Source organism: Falco naumanni, chromosome 11 (assembly GCF_017639655.2).
Source record: "Falco naumanni isolate bFalNau1 chromosome 11, bFalNau1.pat, whole genome shotgun sequence".
In the NCBI taxonomy this organism is placed as follows: domain Eukaryota; kingdom Metazoa; phylum Chordata; class Aves; order Falconiformes; family Falconidae; genus Falco; species Falco naumanni.
The window spans coordinates 6,946,084-6,964,516 of NC_054064.1; the positions used below are offsets into that span (position 1 = coordinate 6,946,084).

The 18,433-nt window shown below is 41.9% G+C and overlaps 1 protein-coding gene across 7 annotated transcripts in view; it reads left to right on the forward strand.

Moving 5' to 3' along the window:
- The window catches only part of CEP350 (centrosomal protein 350), a 76,220-nt gene extending 58,275 nt beyond the window's left edge, over positions 1-17,945 (forward strand). For all 7 annotated transcript variants that reach the window (XM_040609893.1, XM_040609892.1, XM_040609895.1 and 4 more), the window contains 7 exons: positions 367-506; positions 1,313-1,395; positions 2,095-4,163; positions 5,148-5,549; positions 5,637-5,783; positions 6,939-7,061; positions 13,864-17,945. In XM_040609893.1, the coding sequence (XP_040465827.1) occupies positions 367-506; positions 1,313-1,395; positions 2,095-4,163; positions 5,148-5,549; positions 5,637-5,783; positions 6,939-7,061; positions 13,864-14,028 (3,129 nt within the window). In that variant the 3' untranslated portion in view covers positions 14,029-17,945. The remainder of the gene's footprint in view (positions 1-366; positions 507-1,312; positions 1,396-2,094; positions 4,164-5,147; positions 5,550-5,636; positions 5,784-6,938; positions 7,062-13,863) is intronic.
- The last annotated feature ends 488 nt before the right edge of the window (positions 17,946-18,433 follow it).

An 18,433-nucleotide genomic window follows, 5' to 3' on the forward strand; every position in this document is an offset into this window, starting at 1 on the left:
GTGATATAAGTGTGACTGTGTTCTGGCTATTTAATTGTTTTCAATAATGAACCAGAGCCTTGAGGCATAAATGCCATTCCCCTTTAAAATGTATATCTTTAATGGGCTACTAGTAGCATTCAGGGGTCTTATCTATGTTTATAGGCATCAGTATCCTAGCTTGGATGAAAGAATGATGCTTATGTAATTTGGTTTTGAAAGTAAATTATTAAAATTTCTAGGATTCACAACTGTAGAGCTTTAGGAAGTTAAATAGATGGCTTTACAGAGAAACCAAGTGTATCCTTTATTCATTTAATGGTTTGGATTGCTGGATTGTAGTTATGGTTTAGCAGACTAACAGCCATAATTGTTTTACATGTGCAGTCGTATGATGAGTTTATCAAGAAGACTGAAGCAGAGCTGAGCCAAGATCTGGAGGCATCACCAACAGCCAAACCTCAGATTAAAACTCCATCCTCAGCTGCTGCTGAAAAACCAAAGATCAAGGCACCACCGCTCCATAGGTAACTGGGATTTCTTCTTCTTTTTTACATTATTCTGAAACTGTGGTGAATGCTGTTTTAGCGGGAACCATGAGTGCAAGGAAAGTTGGTAAGTGCTCTTCCTTCAAGCACTGGACAGTGGCAGTATCCTGTTGACCTATTTGCTGGTCTCGTCAGACCCAAAACAGGTACAGTGTACTGTCCTTGTAGGCATACGCATCTCACTTTTTGTCCTGCCCAGCCTTTCAGGTCCCGTTTTCAAGTTCTTTCTGAACAATCGTTTTCAGTTGTGCAAGAATTGTGCCAAATGGTTGTATGGATTGCAGACGTAAATGAATTTTTTTCCCCATTTTGGTCACTCATGCGTGCCACAGTGTGAGGCAAACCATTCAGCTTTGCAACTTAAATCTGGTTTAGATCTCAGGTTTTAAAAGGTGGAGAATTTCTACACTCCAGTGTATTTTGAAGTGTTTCCTTTTCTCCAGCAGATGGTGCGATTTTAGTGCATTCAAGTAAAAAAAAAAAGGTTTCTTATTCTTTTTTTCTTTTTTTCTTTTTTTTTTTGGTTTCAAAAAAGGCTAAAGTTTGATTAGTCTTTTAAAAAATTAGTTTCCTGGACTTGCCAAAGTCTCCCCTCTGTCCCCATTCCTATTTTCTAAGGTCACAGTATGTTGACAAACTGCTTATGTTATCATTCATGTGGTATTATAATTATAGAGGCTTGTATTTCTATTTTTATTTACTAAAAAAAAAAAAAAAAACAACAAAAAGAACCCAATATACTCTGGTTTAACCATGATTCATGCAATTTGATTTTTCAAATTTAGGCCTGAGACAGCTAAAAACTGGAAATCACTGGCTGAATCAGAGCGATCCAGAGCATCTTTGGAATCCATTTCAGAACATGCAGGTATGTAACTGGAAGATTCTGTACTACAGGTTAAAATCATGAAGTCTGACTGTTTTAAAATTCTTTAATTTTTACCTTCTTGATTCAAGAAGAGGTTTTAAGAGATGGTGCAGACTTTATCTGTAACGATCAAGCTATTTTTTTTGCTGGTTTTATTTAGTAGGCGGCTTCTTTTGCTGTTTCTTGTATATTCAGTGTTTAGTTTTACTCTTGCTGAGGTTTGTGTGAAACCAAAGTTAAGTGACAGCTTTTTTTCTCCCTTCTATTTTTTTATTCTTTTTTCACTTGAAGAAAGTAAGAAAACCAGAAATCATGAAGAATTTAGGAACAGGGGTGGTTTTCTTTAGATACTTTTCAATATTACGCTGTTGATCATTGTCTATTCATTATCTGCACTTCTATTCTTGGTTATATTTGCGGCTTGCAAACAAATAACTTGCCTTGGGTTTAGTATTTTATGGTGTTATGAAATACTGGTACAAGGAACAGAATTGGAAGGAAAGTGTTAGCACCCTGGAACTGTGTGAATGTTGCTTGTGTTCATAGGACAGCTAGATATACATGTTTCCAAGGCACCAGTTTGTATCTTCTTTTAGCATAGAAACCTTGAGGTTAGTTTTGTTGCCTGTGGTTGCAGTTTTCAATAAAACAACGCAGGCTGTACGATCTGCTATAATTCACTGTTTATTTTCCTTCAAGATGCTGTATCATCAAGGACTGAGGAATCTGTGCCTGTGCACACCAAGAAGGTGGCTGTGACAGATATTCATGCTTCTGGAACATCTTCCTCGGTTTTGATGTCACCGAGAAGTTCCAGAGCAGAATCTGGTGATTCCTTAGATAATGTACCTTCATCATCTCTTTTCAAAGATGTGAAAGACATCAGCAGAATATCCCATGGGTCAATGAACAATGTGGCAAGTGCATCCAGCGATGAGGCTGCCTTCAGTCATAAATCTGAGATACAGGAAGACTTGGAATACATAAAGTCAGAGGAATATGAGATTGAAGGTTCTCATGTTAAACCTTTGGAGAGTTCTGATGTCTTGTTGACGTTAGATAAAGAGCAGGAGAGCTCACAGGACATCCTTCCAAAGAAAGTCCTCTGTTCGGAAGACAAGCACTCTCAGAAGGAACTGTTTGGTTTGGCTGTGGAAAGTCTTGATGGTACAGAAGAAATCTTAGAACACAGACTGGTAGATAAAGAAGCCGTAAGTGGCCCAAGTGTAGAAGAGTCTTCTCGCAAGCTCAGCAGATCTGCAGAGGAGAAAGGTTACCTGCTTTCAGAACATCCCTTTAGTCAGAAAGAGCCATCATACCTTGAAGACTTTGAAGGATCCTCCTCCAGAAAACGGGCATCAACTGAAGAAACGTTTCCTGGGGAGCATTACAAAGATGACTTCGAAGCATCTCTTCTCTCCCCTAATGGGGAGTCACTGAGAGAGTGGTCGCAGCACACACAGACCAGCAGAAGCAGATCCACCAGCCTCGGCAGTGATGGCGAAATCAGTGAATGCCTCAGCGACAGGTCTCTCTCTCTCTCTGGTAGCATGCATTCAGAGAGGTTATTAGAACTTAAGTCCCCAACAGAACTTATAAAAAACACTGAACGCAGAGATGTGGAGCAAGAACAGTCCCCTGCTGGATCACCACTGTGGGCCTCTGTTTTGGTCATGGAAGAAACAGATAGTTTGCTGAATTTCAGCATTGGTGATAGAGTACTTGTGAGTAAAGTCCAACCTGGAACATTGCGATTCAAGGGTCTGACTAAATTTGCCAAAGGATTTTGGGCTGGCGTGGAGTTGGATAAACCTGAAGGGAACAATAATGGAACTTATGATGGTATTAAATATTTTGATTGCAAAGAAAAGCATGGTATTTTTGCTCCTCCTCAAAAAATCTCTCACATTACAGGAAGTATTGATAGCCATTTAGACACAAACAAGGATGAAGACTCATTGTTCGATGATAGACTGGAGAAGCAACACAAAGCAGAGCAGAAAGACAGAGGGAGTTCCAAACCTGGCAAAGAGGATGAAAGCCAGGGCAGAGATGCAGCAGAGAACTATCCCCAGGATAAAGCTCCTGCAGACACAGCTGTTTCAGAAGCCTCAGCTGAAGAGAGGGTTGATGAGGAGTTGTCTTCTAAAGCAAACAGCATAAAGGAGACTTGTGTAGCTACTGAATCATTTGCCCAAGAACAGTCAGTGGTGGATTATCTGAAGCATGCTGTAAAAGAGGAGACCAGCCTTGCTTCTCGCACTCCTAGTGTTGTGGATGAGATTTCCACTGTTCAGTTGGATGACATCCCAGATTTCCTTTCTGAAAAACTGGAGAAGCAGAAGACACTGGGAGAGGAGTGTGCTGAAAAATTAGATGATCTCTCTCCTGGAGTTGTGGAGAAGCCTGCAACACCACTTCTGGATTTGCTGACAAAAGAAAAGAACCAGTTAGAAGCACAGCTTAGACTACCGCTTAGAGAGGAAGAAAAGTCAAAAGACCAACTGGAAAAAGTCAGTTTGCTGACAGACAGTCTACTTAGAGATTTTGTGAAAGACACAGTCAATCAGTTACAGCAAATAAAGAAGGTCAGGAATGAGAAAATCCAGCTCAGCAACCAGGAGCTCTGTGATGTGAAGGAGGATTCCAGTCCCCCATGCCAGCACGTAGAAAAGCAGATTCCTGACGGACTGAATAACTTTTTTCTAAGTTGCAGTTTGGAAGATGAAAGAGAAGAACTCTCCTCTCCAGACATGTGTCCCAGACCGGTAAGTAGCAAACCGATGTTAAGAGTTGATTGTTCCTTTGACTGATGATGATTGAATCTGAGGAATGCTGTGTGGCACCAGTTTGTTTTTTCCCAAGTTCTGTTGAGTGATGTGGAGATTGCCTGTACGTATGTCTTACATGTTTGTTCTTGTGTATCCCAGGTCATGGATCGTTTTGATAGCCCTACAGGCTGAAAGTTGCGTTTTGGCACATGAAAGTGAAAAATACTTCTTTTAGGTTGCATTCTGCTTACATGTTCAATTTGTATTTAAGCCTTACCTTCTTTTTTTATTTTAAAAACGGCAAAATCCGGTAGGCTGTAAATTTACCTCTGTCTATTCTTGATACGAAATAATCGTCCTCAAACATAATTAGTTGCTATGGATGTCATTAAGTTGTCAGGGTGTTCTATCCACTGAACTAATATATCGTGAGTAGTAGAAGTTCAAGCTTCCTCAGAACAGCCATTAATGATACAGGTACAGGACATGGCCTTTCTGCTGAAGATCCCAGTAAACCTGTCTGCTTTGCCATTGATCTCAGTATATTATTATCACAGAAAACTTCAGCCCATTTCACCAGTAATAGCACCACTCAGTCACTAAAACAACCATCGTCTGCTAAAAGCTTTTAAGCACTTGATTTAGATCTGAGACTGCTGGTAAGTGAAGTGAAAAGCTGTATGTCATATTATCAGTTTTTAAACCACTCAGCCTTTCATAAACAGTTAAACAGTAGACAGGCAGTAGGCAGGAGGCACAGTCTTTTAAGCTCTGTAGGAACACTCTGAAAGCATTCATCGGGAGTGATAGAAACCTCAAGTATTTGAATCAAAACGTTTCTAATTTCACTGTGGGCTCTTTACAATTTTTCTGAGTTTTTGTGCATGTATTGCCAATTACATCAGTAGAGCATTCTAAAATCTGAGTTGGACAACGGTGTGATGCCACTTTTCTATTTACTCTGTGGCTCTTAATTCACAGGAGAGTCCAGTGTTTGGTGCCAGTGGTCAGGAAGAGCTTGCCAAGAGACTGGCAGAGCTGGAGCTCAATCAGGAGTTCCTGAGTGTGCTGGGAGATGACCAGGACTGGTTTGATGAGGACTATGGTCTGAGTTCCCGTAAGGTCCAGCAGAAGCAAGCTGAGGAACCAGCAGTGCTGCCCAAGGTGGAACCGCAGAAAGTGCCAACAAAGCCATGTGAGGAGCCTTTGGCGGTCCCTCATACTGCGGTGGAGGTGGAAGGTATGGTGCATGCAGCAGCTGAGGAACTCTGGAAACTGAAAGAACTGGGTCGTGATCTGCAAAGTTTCAACCTTCATACAGATCTTAGCAGTACTCTTAAAGAGCAGGACACAGACACGATAAACAAGCAGGTTTATAAAAAGGTACAGTCTTCAGGCATTTTGTTCTTGCACTTTGAATGTTTACCATGAACAACAGAAGCCTTAAGTTTTACGTCTTTCTTTGTTAAGGTGGTATTTGATTTGACAAGAGAGATCTTCGGGGAGATCTTTGCTGAGGATCCTAATCTAAATCAGCCTATTTGGATGAAACCATGTAGGATCGCATCTGCTTACTTTCGCCGAGTAAAAGATCCAAATGATCTGGATGAAATCAAGGTAGGAAGATACCTTTGTTGTGCGGGAGAAGTGAGATGAAAAATATTGTACTGGCATTTGCCTGGGTGTTAAAAGATCAGAACAGGTGTATCCAGCAAGAGATGAGTTGGGAAGAGAAATGAGATTACAAACCTGAAAGGGAGTTTGTCAAAATGGTCTTTTTTACTCAACAGGTTGGCCTCCCTATCTTTTTGGCTGGTACTGGTTGCTTTTAAACCTTAGTCCTCTATGCAGAACTGCCAGGATGACCTTGATCTTATAAAATTGGTATGCTGACAGACTGCTGCTTCAGCAGATTTCAGTGGAACTCGGTACGGGTATATTGGCATAGATCCATAGGTTCCATGGTAGGGTTGGGCCAAATGGGATGAGCTGGATTTTGTACTCAGACACACTTGTGCCAGCCTCACTGAGGACAGAGTTGCCCAGAGGGACCCACAATTTGACAGGTGAGGGCATTGTATTTGGCAAGCCAGAGGAGGTCTCTGTTACTGGTGCTAGTGCTGAAGAAAGGACAAAATGCCAAAAGTTAGAGCCTGACTGGACCTAGGTGAAACTTGCAGTGCTGGACGTTTGGAAGGAAACTGTCTACCTGAAAGCATTCAACAAAGAACCTCCCATACAGCTCATCAGGAAACAGATGAAGATTCCCACCTGTACTGTTTCTTCTGAAACTGGTGGGAGAGTTGACTGTATTTTTTATTAACCCACTGAAGATACAGCATGTTAACTGTTGAGAAAAGACGGAAATAGTGTCTAGATCACTGTGTTGACAAGATTTTCAGCAGTGTGTGGCAGGGGAGAGCAGGGACGCAGGACAAGGACACCAAACTCCAACCCCGCTTTTCTTTAATAGGGTCCCGTAAAATGAATTCTTCTGTTTGCTGTACTGTTTTGATTGAAAGTTTCTGTTCTCAAGATTGTTACAGCAGTGGGTATCTTTCCCCACCCCACTTCTGGATTCAGTAATTGTTTTGCCTGTGTAACGCTGCCTCAAAGACTTTCACTGTAGCTTTCATGCATACACCAAATGTCTCTTGGCTAAACAGAAGGCTGTTACGCATTCTATAATGTGATGTTTTAGGGTAGGTACTTTGTGCATACATTTTATTTCTTAGCTCAAATGTGATAAATCTCACCTTTACTGTTCTGTAGAGCTTCATTGCAGCTGAAGTACTGAAGTTGTTCAGCCTGAGAAAGGAGCCTAATCACAAAACAGATTGGCAGAAGATGATGAAATTTGGGCGGAAGAAACGAGACCGAGTGGATCATATACTGGTCAGTGGATGAAAATAAACAATCATGTCAGATCCTGTCCACCAGACTGAACTGTGATATGTGATTCTATTTTTCAGTATTCAATCATGCTGTTTAATGAATAAAAGTGCACATGAGAGCTTGTTAGAAGGTGTTTAATTTTAGAGAGCACCCTGTTGACAAAAAGAGAAGTTGAGTGCCAGTGAAGTGAGGCAATTTGAGCGAATTCACTGTTCATGCCTACTGATTTGACTGGACTATAAATTTGCCCACTCCCAAAAGTTTAAAGCATGAATTTACAGAAGGAAACACTGAAATACTTGGCTGAAAGAGGAAATGTTTTCTTTGGGAAGGGAATAGGTTTTTCCTCTTACTTTAATTTGAAATGTTTTTATTTTGAAGTAGTATTGTTTAATTGGAGACAGTAATATTGAGAACTTAATAGCCCAGATTGCTAACCAGATTCAACCAAAAGGTTGCAGAAGTCATTGGGTTAGAACAGGAAAGACTCTGAAAAGACAGTATGGGACAGGATAGTCACTAGTACAAGGTAACTGGTCTGGCAGACGGTACCCACAGCTGAGCTTTTCCTCTAGTGCTTTACGTGAACTAGTGAATGCAGCTGCGACTGGGGCAAAGGCAGTTCAGTATTAAAACTGCAAAATGAGCATGTCTGGCTGTGTACTAGTTTTTGAAAGTTACTTGTTGGCTTGTATTGCAGGATGATTAACATCTTTATTGGCTATAATGATAGTGAAGGTTCTTCTTGGGAATATGAGTTGTCATTAACACCGTGCTTCACTTAATTATACCTGAAATTGATTCCACACACGCACACATATAAGTAACTTCGAGTCATGGGTCGTGTGGTCTTTTAATTGCCCATCAGTGGAAGGTTTCCAATGCAGGCTTTTTCCCAGGGGTTTAATTGTGTGTAAATAGAGTATCTATGCATAGGACCTCCTGTATGTCTGGGATACGCTCAGTTCTGGGATATGGAGGCTGTTAAAGCATGAACAAAAAAGTCTTATGTTTAGATCCCTGAGAGAATAGCACAACTATTATGTCTGTGTACCAATATCCTAATTTCTTTGAACCATGCTTGGAAAGAAAGATCCCTGACTGGAGAAAATTGTTCTAGTTGAAGGCATCCAAAGTGCTTTAGGTGGAACATATTTGAAGTTCAGACGATCTGATCTGCAATTTACATGCAGACCCAGACATCAAAGATTAATGGAGCTCTGACAAGTTTGGCTTAATAAATAATGTGTTTAATTTTATTTTGTTCTCACAAGAATATGGTAATAAAATTTTAGCCAAAGGCTGGGAATAACTCTGTGAAGGTTGCAGCATGCCATGCTTTAGGAATAAGGCAGTCTCAGTGACATTGCTAACAAATTTATACTGTAATGTGAGACACTATCAGAGAAACTTCGAACTAAAAACCTAAGGGAGATAGCATTCAATTTCTTTAACCTTTGTTTTATTAAAATCTCTATAAAACATGAAGTATCTGGATAGCTTTCTCTGTCTCCTAGTCAGCCTCCAACTTCTGTTAAGGTTGTGAGTTCTGTGGTAATGCAAATCCAAGGTCCTAAGTGGATATACAGGTCTGTGCAAGATCTGCCGTCTAACCTAGTAACTCACGGTGTAGCCCTAAACTGAGAGGTCAGGTTTGGAATTTTCCAAATTTTGGTAAAAGTATATTCAAGTTGTACAACACAGCAATTTCCTGAAAGAGAAATGAAGACTTTTTTTGGTAGGTTTAGGTGCTGTAGAAGCTTCTTTAGAAATCACAATCAAAAATGCTTTGTTCAAGTTTTTGTGAAGAGTCAGCCAACACACACCTCTTGCAGTGCGCAGGGGATGTCATGTGGGTACGTGCGTGAGCTGATTGATTCTCTGCATTCTTTTGCTGCTTACAAAGGCTGTTAAAGTAAAACATGATCTTTTTAAAACGAGTAAACATTCTTAGGCTTCTGTTATTTGGATGTAAACCTTGAACACAGATCCTTCCCATTTTCTTCATTTCCCCTTCAGTTAAAACTAACCTTTTGAAGGAAAACATCCTTTAATAGTTTTCTGTTGAGACAACTTCGTATTTTTAGTGGCTTCAGTGAGAGTACTGACACATCTGACTGTCCAATACTCTGACCCAGGAGCTAAGCATGACTTTATTTCTTCTGAAGGCACAGAAGCAAATGCCAGGCTATTCTACCCAGCTTACTCTCTCCTTGATTATTTCTGGATGCATCCTTCTGGGATTATCATACTAAACCCAATTCCCAGTGATTCTTGTCTCCACCAAAAGTTCAGCCTTGTAGGGAAGGAGCCACGGCAGTAGGAGCAGCCTGCGCTGCATGGGTGCTCTTTGTCATGCTGGGTCCTGTGGGTAACTGCAATCAGCTGTCTCACCTGCTGGGAATTAAGGAGAGAACGGGAATGGGTTAGTCCTTTGCCTCCTTGCTCCGCATTGATCTTTGTTGATTCACCCAGTCACTGCATCTAGTTGCATTTCCACTTTTGTCTGTGCTTCCCAGCATTGACACTAATATAGTTAGCCATGGTTTTCTGCCAGTGGGGAAACCCTGTCTTCTTCTCCTCCTTTTTTGCAGCACTGTTAACTTTGAGCAGGCATCTCTGACCTCAGAAAGCATTTGTATTGGGATTTCTTAAGAGATTTCTGATCTGCTGGATAGTTGCCCCAGTTATTAACATTCACAGCAAATCTTGGCTTTCAGTAAGCAAGTACGGGAGATTCACATTTATAAAAAGCTACTTTGTTTAAAGTCAAGGTAAAGGAATATTTAGGTGTTTTCTTTCTTCTTATGTCCCTTGGTGTTGCCACCTTTATCACATGTATAGAGTCTGTCCTTTTTGGGAAAATCTCCAATGTACAGGTAGGCTGAGGTGCTGCATTTCAGTACATCAGGGCTGCCTGCACCTTTCAAACCCTTAAAAACCTCTTTTTAAGCTACAGCAAGAACCCTCCTATCTCTTTATTTAAGTTCGAGTGCTAACAATAGACTGTTTCCACTACTTTTTTTTTTTTTTCCCCTTTCTTTTTTCCCACTTGGGCCTCCAGCCAGAACTCCCTGTGCTCATCTGTGTGCATGAGGCTAGAACAAACTGCCATTGCTTTCCTTGCCACCCCCTCTTCTCTTTTATCCAGAACTTGAGTAAAGCAAAGCTCCCATGATACTGCCAGACCTATGTGTTTAGTTTTCACACCTGAGAAGCCTGCCAACAGAGTGCTGAAAAGTACTTGATCTTCTGACCTGTTGACTTAACAGCTAGAATGTTTCTCTCGGTGTAGAAACTCTGCAACAAAGAAAAACTGTTCCTATCAAGCTGGCTTCATCAGAAAGCCCACTTCAATGGCACCAGAGATCTGAACCCAAGGGGAGCATAACAGTAAGAAGAGAATCAAAGCCTGTTTGTGTGCGGAGTCGTGCGTCTTAAGATTTCCAGGCACTCAGAGCGAAGGGCTGTGACAGTGCACCTGCCTGCATATCTCTTACTGATGTTTTTCCAAGGCACTAGTTTCTATCTGGATTTTTATTCTTTTCAGTCTCCCAGATGATCTGGTGACTCCTTAAATGTAGTTTATTTTGCAGATATTCATGGATTTGAATGGGAACCTCCAGAAAACAAAACTTACTCTCTAAAGTTTCCTTCAGATTGTAATTTTTTTAATTGTTGTTTTTGGGTATCATGACATATATTGCATGGCCAGCAGGTTCACACTACCTTGTTATATCCTGATTTTTCTTTTGTGTGCATGCCCCCTTCTTTCTTCCTGTGTTTAAAAAAAAAAAATGCATACAGAAAAAAGCACACAGAAAAAAAGCCATACCTCACAGCCTTCTGCATTGTGTCACTATTTATCTTTTCCTGTAGCATGAAATTCAGTTTCATTGAAACAGTTCTTGTCCTGATTTTGCCCAAATGCAGTTTCCCTCTGGTACAGAGAACTTACTTCCTGATATCAAATATGTGTGTGAAATTTTACTTTTGCCATGAGAATGGGCAAGAACTTAAATGCTGTGTGTGTCCTGAGGACAGTGTAAAGCCCATTTCCATGAAAGCCATGATAGTTGCTGAACGTAAGCAAACTGTCTCCGTTGCTTACAAGCGGTTTGTGGTAATACAACAAATGGATCAAACCTTTCCCAGACAAAGGAGTGCAACTGCCTTGGCTCAGATATCTGCAGCGAGGGCTGCAAAGCAGTACGGCAGTTTCCACGTGTGTTCTGAATATATTATAAACAACACTTGCCTGCAGCTGCAGCTTGCACATTTTCTGAGTTTTACAAAAGTATGCTCAAGGAAGTCCTCCTAATGCCAACGGAAATTGTGCACTGTGCCTCTGAGAAAGAGGGGAGTGATAGAGGCAAGAGAAAATTAATAACTGATACTGTTTTTCTTTCTTCATCTTTCTGCTGCTATTTAACATCCAGCCTGGATCAAGTTACCTTCTCCTCTCCTGTTTACTTGCACTTCTTTATACCACGTATCTCTTTTTCCTCCTGGAACACAGTAAAGGAACTGGCCCATCACGTTGTTCCAGGTGAGACAGAATAAACAGCAGCTTATTAGTGTGGATCTGGATATTGGGGTTTGTTTAAGGGCCAGTTTGATCAGAGCTTTTAATCTGCTTGATTATTTTACTCTCTTGCTTCCCCCCAACCCCAATGTTAGGTTCACTAGGTGTCGACTTGGCTTCCCAGCAGCAAGGTCGCTGCTGGCCTGGGAGGGTCACGCAGAAAATGGCATCAGCTGGTATTGTGCAGCTGCTCCTGGTTACTAGTCTTGGACATCATTGATCAAGGTCCCTGGGCATCCCTCACCCAGTGTTTTGTCTTCACCCACCTCCTTCCTTTCCAGATTATTCCCTCCAGCCAGGATCTTAACCTTCTCCCTCTAGGCCTCATGTTTACTTTCCCAGACCACTTCTGCTTTTTGGGAACCCTGTGTTTTTGGCACCACCTCTTCTTTTCATACCTCTGTCTTTTGCTTTTCCTCACCTAAATAGTCTGTGATGCAGACACACAACACACGATGGGCCTCGAAATCAGTGCTTTTATCTTATGCCTCTTTATTGATGGGTTTATCAAAATTTACAACCAGGTTGCAGGCAGCACACTTCTGCTTGAGAGTTCAGAAGTCTGTTTCAGACATTCACCCCACACACAGACTTACACCCAGTTACCAGCTGCTTGCTAGCATTCAATTTAAATTATTTTTCACCTACAAAACTGGTTCAAAGTTTGATTGTCAATATTGCGGCTTCTTCCTTATTAGTAAGAAGTATAATGAAACCATTAACGCCTCATCTTTGACAGCTGTATGGGAAAAGAGGGCTGTGCCAAAGAGGACTGCTCGGTGTGGTAGCACAGGGCTTTGTAAGCATGGAGTGTGACCTTTCCAAAGCTGTTTGCAGGATGAGATCCCTGCCCCTCTCCCCAAGCTCTCTTAAGGGAGGGAGAAAGGAGCTGTCAGACTGAAACCCTACGTATAACTGAGGCCTTATGAATGGCTACAAACCCCGAAGCCGTGCCGGTTCCCTGGGGTTCCCGCAGCAGCCTGTTCTTGGGCTTCATTATCATTATGCCACAGAAGCTGTCATCTTCAAGAGAGACAAGTTTCTGGGTAGTTCAGCTTCAGGTGAAAGGGAGGAAGAGAGGGGACTGGGGCTATAGCTCTTCTACTCTCTTTAGATAACAACACTATTACATATTGATACTGTATTGGTGGATTTTCAGTATGGTTTAACCTTGTTTTAGCAGTGTCTAGCTGTCTGACCCACTTGTCTAAGTGGACACTGTAGATGTGTATTGAGTTCAGCATAGGATTTATGGTCAGAACTTTCTGTTGAAGCTGAGCAGAGAAAGAGTTTTCAACAGGTTTTCTTTGTTATTTTAAATATGAGCGATGCTTGCACCCACTCCTCCTTTTCTCAAAAGCTTGAGCATTGTTAGGATGTGTCTGTAATACTGAAATGGTCACTAAAACAAATTCTAATAAGCTTAATTGGAGACATTCGTTTTGGAGAGACTGTTGGTAAGACTTGATTTGCTGAATGAAATTATATATTTCTGTCTGTTACTAGAACACCTATTTGCCAGCGACCAGCAAAACAGGATTTTGCTTGTCAACAATTTAGGAATAGAGGGAAATAACACTCTTGAGTTATGCTTGTGGATGTAATGGTACAAAATTCCATTTGTAGTAATGCAGTCAAATCCAATGAAGCATGGAGTATTCTCTGCGAATGAGTGTAATACTATCATTCAACACTTGCCAGCGTTTTGTCTTCCTATACTGAACTGGAGAAGTTAGTTATTGCCTTTAGATTTTCTAATTCTTATTCAAATAAACGGAACAGCAGTATAGTCTTTTCTTTTTCTCCTTCCCCTGTTCAAGGCTTTTGCATGATTTCTGCCCAGTTTAAGCTGCATGGAATCAGCTTCTTGCAAATACATAGTTTGGGACTTTTTAAATGGAGCTTCTGCTCTTGGCCAAGGGTATCCCATTAGCTGAGTTCTTTCATGTGTAACACTTGTGCAGTAATATGAAATCCTTTAAAATGGATACTACGGTGAAAGGTGGAAAACACTCAAACAGTGAACATTTACCCTGGTTCAAATAGATTTGTGTTCATTTTGCTATTCCAAGCATTTCCTGTAATCTCTTACAAAGACAGATAGGTTGTTGGCAGATGCACGCTGTTCTGGACTCTTTCTGGAACTTTGCAGAGGATGTTATCCTAGAGCAACAGAATTGTAATGTTTGTATTGTCTTTTCCTTTTCACCCTCCAAGGTGCAGGAACTTCATGAGGAAGAAGCGCAGTGGGTGAACTACGATGAGGATGAACTGTGTGTAAAGATGCAGTTGGCAGATGGGATCTTCGAGGCCTTAATCAGAGACACTGTTGATGTACTGAACCAGATAAATGAGAAACAGCGGCGATTACTGCTTGTCTGACAGTGCTGAAAAAAATTACAGCTGTGTAACCACTGAGTCACGGGCCTTTCTGACTCCCGATGTACTCTCCACCCTGCGAGCGCTGCTGATGGACTTGCACACGTTGGGTTTAAAGGCAGTTCAGATGTGATTAAAGGAACCTGGATCTGTGTCCGCTGCCACTAGAGACCTCGCACCGGATTTATTGTTTGGAACAAGTTGATCCCTCACTCGAGGCTGTATTGCAGAATGCTCAAGACTGTTCGTGTGCCAATGCAGTTATGCCACATAACTGTCAGCAGCTGTCTGGGGCCCTGGCCCGGGGCTTTGCCATGTTCAGCTTGTCTCTGAGAGGGCTGGGTTAAGTTGGGCTGTTGGCTGTTTTGCTGGAATGGCTGTTAGCCATCAGTACTTGACTTGTCTTTAGAAATGTGAGTAATTCGGAGAAGAAACAGTTTGGTCAGGTTTTAGTCATAAATGGAGACTTACTGTACTGAACAGTGTTACAATCTTAACACCTCTTCTCCTGCAGCCCTAACAATGTGCATCAGTTTCTTCTGCTCCAGAGCCCGTTTAATTCCCTTCTTTGTGAAGTTGGTTTTCAGCTTTCTTCTGTGGTGTGGTATCAAGTATGGTGCCAGCCAGTCCGGGGAAATCGGATGATGTTGCTTTCTGCATTCAAGTAAAGAATTCTTGCTGCTTTTCATATGTAACTTGCTTCAGTCCCGAGGTGGAGCAAGATAAAGGCCGCCTAATGTCAAGTGTGAAAGATGAGCCCGTGCACAACTTTCCTCCTACTGTGTAGCACTTCTCTTCCTGGAGCACCAGCTGCTCCCAGATAATGGATACTCAGGATTTTCTCAGGCATGAGACATGCAGGAATGGAAAACGTTTCCTCACAAAAATTTGGCCTTCAATCCCTCAGCTTCCGCCATTACTGTCACCTAATACATTGGGAGAAGCTGTTACTTGAACAATTTAGAGAACAGAGTGTATTCACCAAAGAAAGCGGTGTCCAGTGCTTGACTGTCTGCATGTTTTCTGCTTGTGGGGTTTTTATTTATTTTCAGATAATTTATTAAGTGGGCTATAGGAGAGCGTCCTGTGCCGCTGGCTGACCTGTCTTATGTTTTGAGACAGCCGAACTTGAGAAAGCATCTGTTCTGGAAAATTCCAGAGCCCTGTATTCTTTGCACAAAACTTGCAGCTTCTTGAGGCAGGTATGGGGCAGGGAAAGTAAGAAAGAACCAAACCTCAGTGACCAGGGGTGGGATGCAAATGCAGGACTAGGAGTGGAGCTTCACCACACTTAGTTCAGAGACAATGGAGAGTTGAGAGGGCTGTGCTGAAAAATGATGTGAAACTTCCCTGCTCCATCTGTTTCCTTCCTTTCCCAGAAATTCTAGGCCATGGGCAGCTGTTACGTGGTTGATTTGGTGCTGGGTTCAACTGCGGTGTCCTTCTGCTGAGTGCTCATTCTTAACCTGTCCGTCCCATTCCTGTGTTTTTGTTGGAGGAATGCAGACAATCTGGGGTTGAACGTTGATGCCTTAATAGTGGATGTCCCTGTTTGTTAACCTGGGACAAGACCCGGAGGAGAGTCAGATTCTTCAGACACACCAGAGTGCAGAAAGACGCTTTGAAGCCCTCACAGGTGCCCCAAAGATTCTGCGGCCCACAACAGGCGTGGCGGGGAGATCTTTACCATTTCGTTATCTGCTTGGTTCTTGGGCTTCCTGCTATGCATACCTCTGCTACTGCTCCATTTTGTTTTCTCTTTTCCACCTTTTTTTTTTTTTTAAAGGTATCGTTGGAATATTTGCATTTTGCACAACGACACACAGCTGGTAATTCTTCAGGGAGAGCACTGGGAAATGTTGGATTTGTCAGAGGTCCATGCAGATTCTCAGATGTAGTATTGCCAGCACCTCACTTGTGAGTTAATGGTGAGCCATATTCATGGGAGCTTAATGAGTAGAAGGACAAGGAGGAGGTAATGGTGTATAGGAACACCTCCAACAGGCACATGCGCATCTGTCCTGCAGTCGTGGCCCTTCTGGCTGGCTGGAAATCAAATGGTCTTGGTGAAGCATTGTTCAGCTTTTTTTCCTCAGTGATTCACTTGTCCACGTAAAATGTTACGATGCTGAACCAGGAAACTCTTGAATGCTTAAGAAAGAAGCAAACTAAAGCTGCTGCATTTAACCAGCATGGTGTCACTGATTGGGTCACCACCTCAGACTCCCTTTCCTGGGTGTATCTTTTTCAATAGCAAGGATTGCTATTTTTATAGGTAGCAATTACAGAAAGAAGGCAGAAACCTGCAGCGTAGGTTTGTAGCTGGAGTATCTGAGAAACAAAGTTAGTTTCTGTTCTGTAGATTCTGTGGCTGATGTTAAGAAGGTTGCCCTGCACCCCCGAGGCTTTTCGGCTGTTTTGCAGGGCTGGCATGGCTTTTCTGGTCTGCCCACCAGCAAGGAGAAGGTTGTATGGTTGGCCTGCCAAGGTACCAGGGACCATCAGACGTCATACGCCTGTTGTCTTGCTGGTTTGGATAGCACTAGTTTAGTACCCTCAACAGAAGTAGTAACTATTTTTACAGCTGTTTGGGCACAAGGAAGCTGAGTCAAAGTAATGGCTTCGTTCCTTTGCAAACGTCCCCATTTATTTTTGGAGGCAATCCTTGCTAGGAGCAACCCTAAAAAGACTTGAACATACGTGAATATCTTCTCAGTACCTCAGAGTGTGTTGAGTTGCTTTGAGTTGAGTGCATACTCAAAACCTGGAGTGTCTGGAGTACTTGTGGACTGATGATTACAGCAATGAAGCAATGGTCTGTCTGGGTTTCAGCTTGTAACGAGGAGGTATGGGGAAGCCTGGAGCCTCACAAACAGAGGCTGAATTCTCAGTTTCCTCTCCCCAGCCTTCTCACTGTAAGAACAAGATTATATTCCTGGGTCCTGGTAATCTTGGTGCAACCACGTTAGAGGATTCAAGGCTGAGGCGTTTTTTTCTGAGGCCCATAAGCTGTTTAGGGCTGTGGCTGTCATCACTGGGGAGGGATCTCGGTGCCAGGTGGGAAAGCCCAGGCTTGTGAGGACAAGGAGCGCAAGTACCTCTCTCTCAGCAGGATGCTCCCTGAGCCGAGCTGTGGAATATCAGTATTTCTGCCTTTCAGAAAAGGCTTGTTGCTCACAAGGTGGAATGAGGGATTGAAAAATCCCATCTTGTTCACTTTCCTTTCTTGAAAAAGTGGCCTTAGCTTTTTGCAATACTTGAATTAGAGTGTACCTGCAGAAGATCTTCAGTAGCACAGTGATAGAGACCTTTTAAGTGACTATTCTGCGAGGAACTGCGTGCAGTTCTGATTTTCATATCCCTTAGCTACCTTAATAATATTAGGAAAATAAAGTACTTTTCAGCAGAGAAACAGTTGAATCTTATAAGGTATTTAGTGCATCTGAAGTGTTTACAAATCAACTAAAATGGAGAAAAGCAAACTATTGAACTTATTTGTAATTTAAACATTAAATGCAAAATTATATACAGATGAAAGAAATACTGTAATTAACTTGCATTTACTAGTTTTTTCCTTGACTTTGCAGAGCCTTTTGATATACACTTGCAAAGCCGCCTTTTGGGAGGCTCCATCTCCCTGTGTGCTGTGTTGTGGAGATGCTGAAAAGAAACCCGTTTACTGTGTATGTGTAAATAACCTGGTAACTTGGTTTTTGGGCCAGTTTCAGCTAACGTTCACATCCAGAGCAGCTTTGCACAGTAGACAGACCCAAGGGTGCGGAAGGGTTTGGGGTTTTTTTTGTAATTAAGAACTGTAAAATAACCAGGGTAGTCCCTGTGTACACCAGTGTAAATATCTTTGGTAACTGAAATGTACTTTAAGAGAACAAAATCTGTAAATAAACTGATTTATAAATTAATCTTGTTTCCTAGTTCTTTATAAAATGGAGTTTTATAATTACCCAAATGGCTGCTAATTCTGACAGTGTCCTGGAGATTTGTCCCTTGTACATTCCCCTTTCTGTCTGATGCTGTACTTGGGATGCCAATCACAGTCCACAAAATCCCATTAGAGTTGCCTTAATTATAATCATGACATTATTAGAATTTCCTTACTGTTAAAGGTGAATGTTGACAAAAGCAAAACATAAAATAGCATTGTGTAATCATTGCAGGAGCACGCTGCATCATCTGCAGGAGAAAAATTACTCCTTGCACAAGTTTGGTTAAAATAGGTTTTAAAAACTCACTGTTTATACCGTTTGGGGGTGGAACTATCTTTATGCTAAGCAACAGTTTTGGAATTAAATTCTTCAGAGCCTCGGTCTTGTTTTGGATTCCTCCATTAGGCTTGTACATTGTTACAGCTCTGTAGAGCTGCTGTTACCAGCACCGATCACTTCTTCAC